At 41.3% G+C, this 12,301-nt stretch overlaps 1 protein-coding gene across 1 annotated transcript in view; it reads left to right on the top strand.

Annotated features, from left to right (window-relative positions):
- Positions 1–7,844, top strand: part of LOC109633419 (semaphorin-7A) — a 28,006-nt gene extending 20,162 nt beyond the window's left edge. The window contains exons 11-14 of the mRNA XM_020093266.2: positions 2,960–3,075; positions 4,013–4,185; positions 4,680–4,735; positions 6,425–7,844. Coding sequence (XP_019948825.1) covers positions 2,960–3,075; positions 4,013–4,185; positions 4,680–4,735; positions 6,425–6,771 — 692 coding nt within the window. The 3' untranslated portion in view covers positions 6,772–7,844. The remainder of the gene's footprint in view (positions 1–2,959; positions 3,076–4,012; positions 4,186–4,679; positions 4,736–6,424) is intronic.
- Positions 7,845–12,301: the final 4,457 nt, after the last annotated feature.

A 12,301-nucleotide genomic window follows, 5' to 3' on the forward strand; every position in this document is an offset into this window, starting at 1 on the left:
ATTTAGCAGGTGGGGAACCCTGAGACCCAGCAGCTCAGAATGCTCCTTTAAGCTGTGTAAACAGAACAGTTTCTAACCTGTCAAACTAGTTTTGGTTGAACTTCCACTGTGAGACAGAACGCTGCAGGACTTGACAAAATTAATTTCTCTGTCTCTTGATCACCAGCCAGACAATAACACTGCAGAATACATGCATATAATATCCATCCTCTTCAATATGTGTCATGTTGAAAACAAGGCAGACAACGGTATTCACTGTGAGCCGTGAGAAAACTGCTCTATAACTCATAACACACATAGTTGTGCAGAGATTTTACATCGGATTCTCACACAGAGACCATGTTTCCCCTCGTAATACATATTGAAATGTTTATATATTGTTAGAATTTAAATATTAGCTTAGTCACACAAGGTTAAAGTCATATCTTCAGATAATGGGGATCATGTTAGTTTGCAGTTGCAGGATTAGATATCAAAGTATTGGACAAACTGTAGTTTTGAGCTGATGTCGTCAAAAAACTTTGCTGACTCTATTTTAAAGTCAAGCTACGGTGATCATGAATATATGTGAAGCAAACGTTGTGCCAAACCATCCTGTACATTTTGAGATATTTCACTTGATTAATACAAATTTTGATCTGCTGGTTGCACAAGATGAAAAGTTATAGATCACAATAATTATTTGGCTTCATTTTTTGAGAACCATGAATGTGTGAGCAAAGCTTCATAAAGTAATATAAGATAACGTCAAGAAAACACAAATAAATCCTTTCCTCAATCAAACATTTGTGTTGTGTTCGTAATACAATGAAAGAATATGATGTTTGATGACTCAGTCTGTAGTATTTGGTTTTTGGAAGAAGAAATGAAAAGCTTTGGCCAAACTGCTCCTCAGTCCTCCGGTGCTTTTTTTTACTTAGTTGGCCAAGAAGTGTCAAGTTGAACAGACAGTGCCGGGCACATTTTAAAATATATTGGATTCAGAAGCGCCAAGACGTCTGAGTGTGATCATGTTGAGTCAGGGCCCTAAAGATTTACTCAAAAAGCAGCAAGGAGGTATGAAGGGCTGTGAACCTTCGGAGTGTTGTAAATGGAACAAAAGATGGAGCAGCAGTGAAAAATGCGTTTATTCACTGACACATTGACCATCGGACGGCGTGGAGCTGCTCGGACCTTTTCAGTCATGAAGGCAAAGCAGCAGAAAGCCCCCCTCAGGGACGGAAGAAATGTCAGAGCGCTCGTTCAAAGCCGACTTTATGTTAAAGATCAGAAGTTATATCCTTTTTCAGACACTGAGACATTCGAGGTGACAGAAGCTTAAAGGTTAGAGAGGCAGAGCGAGATGGTGCCCAGCTGAGAAAAAAGACCCAGGAACGTGAAATGCTTTCGCTCTTCGTTAATGTTGACGTTGCCCCGTGGAGAAAAATGAAAAACAAGATTTGGGAATTTAAATCTTTTGCACAAGGTTAAAGGTTGTTGACCTTCTGTGCAAAAAGCTTTTAGCCAATGTGCATAAGAAGGTAAAAAGCAAACGTGTTTATTTTGAAAGATTATGAACACGGAGGATAAATAAACTATTAACAGATTTACTCAGGAGACGCTACGTGAGTTCTGCGTCGTCACCTCTCTCTATCTTTGTGCTGATGAACTCGTGATTTAAGAGCTGAAAATAGCTGTAGACAGGATCAAACAATCACATGAGAATAAACTGGATAAATGGGGAACGTTATCTTTGACTGCAGAGAGAAAAACATTTGAAGTTTATGGGGAAAAAAAGAGACGAGGCTTTTTCAGGACAATAGAAGTCTACTTGACAGCAAGAGCCTTCCAACCTAATTACAAATGAGAAAGATCCTCGTGGAGGGAGCAGGAAGTGAAGGTGCCAGATTAAAAGATATCACTGTCATCACATTCTCACAGCGAGGGGAAGTTAAACCGTCTTGGATGTGACAAGAAAACCAAACAAGTTAGAACGTCTTTCTTCGGGGAGCCATTCAATCTCTCAGGTCATTGTTTGGAGAGAGAGTACTCAGGAGTCAGATCACTGGATGGAGAGCGACAAGCGAAGGTAGAAAAACGTTTCACCTACTTAAAAACAAAAGAGGAATTCAGGCGAGAGCAAGTGAAAACATGGAGACAGCCATCAAGTTGATTATTGCACAAAACCAAAAGGTGGACGACATGGCAGCTCTGCCGGTTGGTAAATCTATTAAACACAAATAAAGCATTGGTGCATATTCCCCAGATACTTTTAGTGCAAACCAGCTGACGAGCATTAGACCAGGAACCTCTGAGGCCCCGGATGTTTTCCGGCCCCAGAGCAGTTGTCTTCTTCGCTTAGTTAGTAAGATTTAATACTGCACTTAAAATATTTGACCTAGTTTATTGAAAATCGCTTTTTCCGTTATGTCAAACAGCACTCATCTGCTGTTGCTATGGAAATGATCTCAGCTGGAGGACAAAGTAAAAGTTCCAAGACGCTGAATTCTTCATTAGTTCAGAGCAAAGATTCAGCTCTGAAGTTCTGAAATTGAACCAGGATTGACCCAGAATCCCTGAAGGTTGTTGATTTCCACAGCTGAACATGAAGTCCTGCAGGTCTCACCATCCTCACCCCCCCCCCCACCCCCAGCTCCCTGTGTTGGATTCATCAGTTCTGTGGTTTTGGCTCCTTCCACTGAGGTTAAACAAAGGCCACTTGTAGTATTTTGTCTTTGCAGAGCAGCTCTACCTTCACAGATGCATGTTCAAAAAAAATCTCCACAGCTCCAGTTTTCTGTTCTTCCTCCGGGCCTCGAGAGTGGAAACTGTCCAAGTCAGAAATTATGAATTCATGAAAACACTAGAACGTACAAATGTTGACCTTTATGACTCAGAGGAAGTGGTTTTATGAGTGTGTGCACTTCCAGTTTAGACCTGGGATTCATCCCTTACAGCGTCTCCTCCTTTGTTTCCACAGAACAAGGCAAAGTTCTGAAAGTTCTCCACTCCAGCGAGGGGGTCTTCATCATATCTCAGTACTCCCTGTTCCACAACGAGGGCCCTGTTTTAAACATGGCCATCGACGCCCAGAAGGTAAGAGGAATAATGTGGTGGAGGGGGATTTCAGTTACATCCTGGCTTTCATGCTAAATATTAGATTAGGGTTTAAACAAGGCTGAGAAAGGCTGCGGGTGTGTACAGAAGATTCATCTGACTGTAGTTTGCTGTAGAGGCCAGACTGCATCACAGTCAGGGAGGAAGTGAGGGTTCGTTTAGCACAGTCAGTTTTATTCTTAAAACAAATTTCATCCTTGGTTTGATGTGAAGCTGTGGTTTAATTTCATTAAACACCGCAATGCAAGATTAAGTGTAAGAAATGAATAATTGTCCGATTCAATAAAAAGACTGCGGCAAAGAGGAATGTCCTTCACACAGGTTTAAAAGAGGCAGAGCTGCAGTTCTCCTGAACGCTGCTTCTCCAGGTGTCAGTCCGACTGTGGGGACGGAGATCAGACTCGTCCCAGAGGACCTGAGGAGTCTGGATGGTTCAACGTAGCAGCAGATCATAAAATATATTTTGACCCCAATTCAGTGCTTTGAAAATCAAATGCAGCACTTAATGTCATTTGACAGACTTATACGTTGAGTTGTAAAGATCTGAAAACTAGAGAAAGATATTGAATTCCACTTTCTCCTTAATATATATATATATATATATATATATCCCAAAAATTGCCAAGTTTTCATTTTCAAAGATAAATGGCTCAGGTTTTCTCGACCTGGTGCTCATGAATGAACAAGGTTATTGAAAACCTCAGTTTCCATTACTGACACTCTTCTTTATAAGATACTAAATTCCTTTCCGTCATAGCTCTAACTAAGGGTTTTTAAAAACTGCTGCTGAACGGTCCACAGCTCTGTGAGGAAACCTTCATTAAAGTGATCAATAATAACACAGCACAGGTTGATTTATTCCAGTAATACTGAGCCCAAGCCGCACATCCTATATGTTGCATCTCTTCCTCCTCAGGGACATCTGTATGTCGGTACAGCGATGGAGGTCCAGCGACTGCCGCTGGCTGACTGCCGTCGCTATGGCGACACATGCAGGGAGTGCATCCTTTCTCGGGATCCGTATTGCGGCTGGGACAAGGCCAGGAGGAAGTGCATCGCCATCCCGCCTGGATACAACGTCACGACTGGGTATGATTAGATATGATGTCACCACTGCAGAGCTATTGGCTGTTTCTTTTTTCTCCCTCTCCGTGGGCTGACGAGAGAGTAGAGGGCATAGTAATTTCTAAAAGTCAGTATCAGTAGCATCAGTTCTGCAATTACAGAAACAAAGCTTTATGCCCTGAGTGAAAATCACCGGCCCTGAGGTGATGAAACTTGCTTTAACGCCAAAGGAACTGCTGTTGCAAGAAAAGCGTCGCGATCAACACAATCACCAAAGATGAATGTGTGATTGTATATTTCTCAGTTAGTTCATTTGCTCTGACATCAACAACTTTGCATTTCCAATTTAAAGAAAGAAAATGAAAATGTGCAGCAATAAGCCTCTGATTCTCTGCGTAATGATTCGTGTCTGCATGTTTTCATTTGCGAGTAACAGCAGGTGGACTCGGAGGCTCATAAGTCGTTTAGTGAAAACTATTCACTGCTGCTAATTGATCCGCTCTATTCTTTTCCAACAGGGCACTCATTCAGAATCTGGACGATTCCAACTCGTCGGTTTGCGGGGAAGCTGCTGGTGAGGCCTTATCTGCTCTCTCCCACTCTCTGTATCTTAATTAAAACCAAAATAGGAACCTTTCTGAGGAGCCACAGTAAAAAAGATGATTATCATATAATTGAGCAGGGTTCAACAAGCCGCAGGGAGAGAATTCTTTCGTAATGTCACGGCTCGCCCTGTTTCAAAGCTCAAAACCCAGTTACAACCTCAGCTAATCATGACAACTACTCCCCTCTGAAGAGACGCCTTTATCTGCTTCAGTGAACAACGCATTTGTGTTGGTGGTGACACAACAACTTTCAGTCTTTTTCCCCAGAAGGTAGCATTAAATTGATTTATTGGTCTTATTGAGACGTTTTCAGACTTGAAATCTGGAAAATTGGAAATTTTCTGGAGTTCGTCTTTCACGTGTGAAGAAAACGCAGCAGGAGATCGAGAGAGTCATTCACAACAGGATAATCTCCGGGACATTCAGGCGGGGGTTAGAGCTGCAGGAGGGAGGAACGTGACGTGTAAATTCTGCTCTCAAAATCTCAATGTTGTTTACAGCATATCCACACCGGCGTTGGGCCTCAGCACCAAAAGCTCTTGGATCTAATTACCTCTTCTGCACCAGAATCAGTGTGTAGGCAGGTTATTGAAACACAGATAAAGGCAGTTAATCATTTCCCACTGACAGTGAAGCCCCCTCTGTGCATCATATTCTCCCTGTAAACTAAGGAGCTCTTACATTGCTGTGTGTTAGCACGATCATATATTTGTTTCTTTATCACATGACAGGAAGTGATAGTTTTTGTAGGTGTTTACCTGCGAGCAAACAAAGCCGGCTCAAACGTGATTGGTCAACCTAGAAACTGAATCATGTTTTAAAAGTCAAAGCTCCACCTGCCTGCCATGGTTAGTCGAGCGTGGTAAAATGATAAAACAGGCCACAGGGGATTTATTTTTATTTTTCTGTGTCATCATTTTGGGGAAGTCGGGAACAAGAGGAGGCTTGTTCGCTGTGTTTTGTTTTCAGGTTCGCAGTTGACAGACCAATTATTTTCTTCTCAGTTTGTTACGTCAACACGAGTAAACAATTATTTGTCATAACAAGATGGCAAAAAGAATGGCTGTTTACTTGTGACTGAAGTTTTTAAATCACAAGGAGACAATGTGTGATGTCAAGGCTGCAAAGAAATATTCTTGTGATGAGTATGAAAGAGATTGTTAAAGTTAATTAAACTGCGTCGACATCTTTTCATTCCAGTTTTTTTCCCCCTCATCATTGGAGGTGGTAATATGCTTCAACGCTGAATAATCACTAATTTTCAGTTGATGAAAGAACCATAAACCCATTAAACATAATGAATACTTGGGGGTCAGTGATCCAAAGTCCCTGAGGTAGTTAGCTGCTTTTTAATCCAGCCCTGGAAAAGATCTAAAAAAACTGTTGTTCTGAAATACAATTAAATAAAATCACGTTTGGGTTATTAGAGGGTCCACAGAGACATAAGCATTTAATGTATACAATGCTACAAATTAATAGTGCAAAGCAGTAACTTGGTCATCACCACCAATTGACTCTGTTGTTGCTGCATAGAAATGCAACAGGGTCCGCTCAGCATCATCTGGAACCTGACTCCAATCCAACCAGACCTCTTTACAGTGTTGTGAAACTGGTTTTCCTCTTCCTGGACAATAAACTAACAAACTCGTCTCTTGCAGCTCTGAAGCAGCGTCGGACTTCACCCAGAGAAGTGGTGGTCCAGTCCAACACTTCTGTCTTTCTCCCCTGCCCTGTGCGCTCCTTCCACGCCACCTACCGCTGGGAGAAGGACAACTGCATTAAGAACTACCCCTGCCTCTTCTCCGGGGACTTCTGCGTCCTGGGGCCCACCTTCAGCACGCCCCTCAAGGAGGGTGTCTTTCGATGCATGGCCACAGAGGACGGATTCAAGGTGGAGGTGATCTCCGTCAAGCTGGTGAACGACGGCAGGCTCCTGGCCGCCTCCCTGGCCTCCACCTTGGGGCCGTCACTCCTGCTGGCCATGGCCGCCCTGTGGCTCCATTAACTGCAGCTAATGCTAATGCTAACTACTCATCCTTACTGGCTCCCAATGACAGGAAAGACAGGGAGCCACTGTTAGGAGGTTAGGTTCGCAGAGCATTGAACTACATGATTGGGTTGTCCGTGCCAATTTCAATTTTTAGAACGAGTCCAGCAAAATGCGAGTTCTGGATTCAGTGATGTATTTTTAGCATAAAGCAGCAGTTATTCAATCTGGAGTGAGTAGGAGTTACTGTCCACGAACTTGATTCAATCATAATTAGGTGCTTTGCAAACCTTTCCTCTCTGACTCAAAAACAAACATATCCTATGAGTTGGGCAAAAAAGAAAAACAAACCAATACCAGGCCAATTGTTTTTATCATTTCTCTACTTATTTTGAAATTGACTTGATTGTGCTTATTTGTGAATATGTAAACCTTTAATACCACTCTCTTACATCCCATCATTCATCTTGTTAAACTTAATAGCTAATTAGTACTTAGTAAAATGTCTGGTATTGAGATTTAAAAAGCCTTAACACTTCTGGGACATAAACTCCTAAGCACAATTTTGCAGTCGAGGCAGAATACTGCAGACTCGGATGCACTTGGCGCTATAATTAGTGCAGCTGAGTCCGACAACATCACTGGGAGGAAGTGTCAGCTTTTTGACAGGAAGTAGGCGGATGGGCAAGAGCTCATTCTCGAACATCACTGTGTCTCAGCAACTCCTCCTCAGGCGAGGCAGTTTCTTGCATATTTTTTATCAGATGGTATCAGACGTCGTTGTTGCGCCTTGTTCACAGCTTTGTCCATTTTTCTTTTTATACGCTATCGTGTCGCCTCCTCCCCAGATCAGAGCAGAACTGACGCTCTTACACCAGATGTGAACAAAGCATCACCCTCATATTCTTTGGGAATAAACTTATTGTCTTCAAGTGAGAAGCAGAACGCCCTCTGAATCAATTTTTAAAAACATGAAACCATTAAACAATCAAATTCATGTCTGTCAACCCACATGAAAAGTTTAATTATTTTCTGTTTGGTGATTCATCGTTGAGTCAAAAGTCAAACAGCAAAAAAAAAAAAAAAAAGAAGAAAGATCAGGTTTTGTGAAACAATCTGCTGCAAACGACATCCAATTCCTGTAAACCTGACTGTGCATGAAGATGTGAACAAGGTGCCGCGCTAAAGCCAACTCACATTATCATACACGTTGCATTTCATAGATTACTGAGAGAAAAAAAAAAGGCTTGTGATTAGATCTGTGAAGTATGTTCTGTATTTTATTGCTCTGCAGATGCTGATTTTCTACCATTGCTGCCTATGTACGTGACAATTTGTGTTGATGGTTTGGGTTTTTATGCCATAGTTAGAATGTGATATGTAACCATTGACTGCTTCGCCTCTTTCCCCAGGGACATCAGTGGATGAGAAAACTGTTATTTTTTCATTCTTGAATCTCGATGCTGTAAAAATACTTCGCTGATGTGCAGCAGCAACCACAACCAGCGGCGTGAACACTCGGCTTTAGGCTCAAACGTCAAACATCAAAACACATCTGCAACTTCTTCTAACCCCCGCGTCTGAGCACGCTGAGCATTTTACAGATAAATTCAAGCTGAATGTAAACAGAAAGGAGTCCTGAATGTAGCTGCACTTCAATTCAGCGGTGAAATGACAAAACCTACAGCGAACCCTCTGCATACTGATCAGCTGAGTGGAGGAGGAGGCCTGAGCGCTGATGAATTATGCAGCGGATTAGCATGTTCCTCCAGAGCTTTGAGAATTACCAGTCTGTAATGTTACATAAACCTGGACGTGCTGAGCCTTCCACAGTGGCAGAAATGTCATTAATAGCTAATTAGTGGCTCCTCATGCGCCGTATTAAAGAATTTATTTTACATGGTCAGGGGTGAGAGCGGCGAGCGTGTTCTCAGCTGTGAAAATCTCCAGCCAGTGTCGCACTGCTCGCTAGGCTCAGTTGCGTGTTGCTGCTCGGGGACCTGCTCGCTTTCTGCACCGATGTGGGCTTAGGACCGTGCCAAAACAAAAGCTATGTCGCGCCACTTAACGTTTATTTACAAAGATCCTTCATTAGCTCCCCTGCACAATATTTTGTGCCACCTCAACCCTCGGCCACCCCCCCACAAACAAAAGCTCACAAACACAAACCGACTGCAGGTCCAACATGCATATTAATCTTCTTTGTGTCTCTGTGTCGCCGCCAGGGTGGTAAATTAACACCAGCCTCCTGCCAGGTGCTGGTAAACCTTCAGCACAGGCTCCGTTGTGCCAGAGACCTTTGACAGGAAACTAACTCAACAGACACAGATTTGCTGCCAGACATTTTCCTCTATAACCTCCTTTATACTGAAACTGCTGCGTATGTGTTGTCATTTAACTCCGAAAGCTGTGATCAGAGGAAGAGAAGCCTTTTACTTCCCTATTAGGTCAAATAACATGGCGTCACAATCTTCTTGTTTTGTTTTTATACACACACAGTCACACATATGCAAAAGTCAAAGTTTGTATCTCTGTTTGTGTATGTGTGAGCGTGCTGTAAAAAAGCAAGAGTCTGAAGAAGAATTAAAAACCTCTCATAGCAGTGGATGGTCGGTGGATAACCTAAATGTGACTTTGAGATTGTCGACCATCGACCACGTCTAATTTGCTGCGTTATTTTCACTGTGAACGTCATCTGTCTCCATCCGCAACAGAAGTAGTTTTAGTTCCCTGAACAAAATTGTGTTGTTTAAGAATTAGGACTTGTACCATTTAGTGTAATTGTGGTGGAGGAAATACTCCAATACTGAACTAATTCTACAATCAAATCCTGAGTTCAAATCTTAAGTCAATCACAGAAACATAAATCAGAATATACTATGTTGATTAAAGTAAATTATGAGTTTTTGTTTTCTTGCCGTTATAGTGGCAGTGAATGAAGGGGAGACAGGACACTGGGTCAAAGAGCCGGGGCCGTCCAAGCACCATAACCATTCAGGTTTCCCAACTATGAAAAAAATGTATAATTTCGATATTTCAGCTTTTAAAAAGAATAATGTCCATCAAGAACCATAAACCTATCTATCCATGTAAGCTTGCATGCAATTGTACGTTTTTATCTTTTGTAATGTTCCTCTGCTCACGTGGAGCTCTGGTCCCCAGGCAGGAGGAATTAGCCTCTATCCCCGTCCTCAGCTCAACAGGGCTTCGCTTTAACAGCCCCAGTTTTACAGCGAATGCGTGGGATTAAGATATTCAGCATTTACCAACACTTGAAAACCACATCTCCACTGTGTTGCAGTCCTCGCTTTGATGTGGATATCCACACAGCTGCTTTATCCAGATCCAGTTATCGCTAGCTCACATCCGACATCGTCAGCCACTCCGATAACGGCTTATCTCCTTCAAAGCGAGCTCTTTATTTTCCTTCAGGAAACCATCTGTGCTAAATGACGAAGTGGAGCGGGTCGCTGTTTTGTTTGCTCTGGGGTTTTTGAGTGTCAAGTACTGTACATGATGTGTGCCCTCAACTCTGTGTCTTGATATATCTGATTTTAAAAAGTAACATGCCAAACTATTATTATGATCATCATCAAAGGAAAAAAAGAGAGATTTATATTGGTGCCATTGCCAGTCTTATGCCATCTCATTACATGTATTTTTAAATAACAAATATCTATAGTGCAATAGATATTCATGTAACAAATCCATATTGACATGTGTTTCCCTTAAAACATGTGCGGTGAAAATTAATAAAATATAACTATAAAGGAAGAACGTCTCGTCTTTATTTGAAAACAATGAAATTGAAATCCCTTAATGTTCATATTTCTATAGATAGATAGATACTACAACACTTTCATGTATTTGAAATGGTTATTGGTTATTTTAAGTACTCCATTAAATAGACCTTTTTGTTACAAATGACATCTGGTAATGTTTTGTAAACTTTAAGGGTTTTTAAATAAAAAAAAATACCTTTAAAAATCAATTAATATGAATAACAATCCTTAATTTGACCCATTTTCATATTTTATGTTAAATATTGACTTTATATATTATCAATTGCACCTGAAACCAACAAAAATGGTGATTCTCATAGATGCACAGTATGAACGTCTGTGAATGGGTGATTGTCATGAGTGTCATCAAGACGATAAGATCTATATAAACAATGACACTTCTTAAATAATTTGAAATGTTGAAAAATGGTTGGCGTCCCTCGTAAATTAAGGAATTGTTTTTAAAGATAATCAAGAATTTTCGAACACTGGACAAAATAATAATTATCGTAAATGGCCACAATCTCAGAATTTCATTTCGTTAAAACCCAGTGACCGCAACAGAAAAGGGAAGATGCCACACGTGAGTCAAAGAAAAAGTTTTATTTCAGCAGAAAATTGCCATTTAATTAAACTGTGGGTGTGGAGGCCAAAAAAGAGAAGACAATGGAGAAGATCTGAACTGTGACTCCCCGAGTGGAAAAAGCCAAACCCCCAAATCAACTCAATAATCCTGTTCAATAAAATCCACTGACATGAGCCATAAATCAAGTGGCTGCTTTTTATTGCTTAACTCAGCCTGAACGTCAGTTTGAATTTTAAGGTCGCTTCAATCATTGTGAGTCTCGAGCCAGAGTTCCACCACTGAGCACGTCTGTGACACCGGTGTCCGAACTGTCTGCTCCAGTAATCAGAGAAGATGTAACACAAGCCTGCAGCCAAAAGAACAGGGAAACCAGCAGCCTCCGATTAATGAAAGTTTTATGAGTGTTTGGACCAACCCGTCTAAACCGGAGGCAAAACACCACATCACAGCAAAAGTTTGATCTTTTGTTTTATAATGTATATGCTAATTTGAACAAGGAAACATTTCAGCTCTTGGCTATAGTTCCTCAACTTTAAGAAAGGAGGGGGAGAAAGTACAAACACGAACAGGAGCTGCATCACAGAGCGTTAGAGGGTGTGAGGTGTTACTGTGGAGGCAGCACCAAACACTGAGACACAGAAGCCAGCGGTGTTTCCTGTGTGTGGCTTAAATAGGTGACACACTCAGACACAGCTGCCGTCAATCAGCATCTGAATCACAGCTCCCCTTACCACCCACACACACACACACACACACACACACACACACACACACAATCCCAATCAGTGTCAAATAGGGTGAAGGTGCATCAGTGTGAGGAGTGTGATACAGATTTACACCATCATCAGGTCAATTTGTTTTCATCCATTAGTTTGGTTTGTAGCTAAAAGTCTGAAGAAATGTGCATTCCCATCAGCCCCAGCTCTACTTTGTGTTTCGAGCTTATTAGTAAATGAAGTCATGTTAATGGAACATGCAGAGATTACACCTGATCAATATCAGGATAATATTAACATTGTCATAGTGATTCCATGGAAGGAACATTTTAAGAAGTTATTTTATTGCCAAGCAGAAAAAAACTACATTTTACTGATCATGTTATTAAAGCAGAAAAACATTAAATTGAATTTCTTTTCTAAGCGTCCATTTGAGACAAAATATTTCAGATCTTCATAATATT

The sequence above is a fragment of the Paralichthys olivaceus genome, chromosome 13, assembly GCF_024713975.1.
Source record: "Paralichthys olivaceus isolate ysfri-2021 chromosome 13, ASM2471397v2, whole genome shotgun sequence".
Lineage (NCBI taxonomy): Eukaryota > Metazoa > Chordata > Actinopteri > Pleuronectiformes > Paralichthyidae > Paralichthys > Paralichthys olivaceus.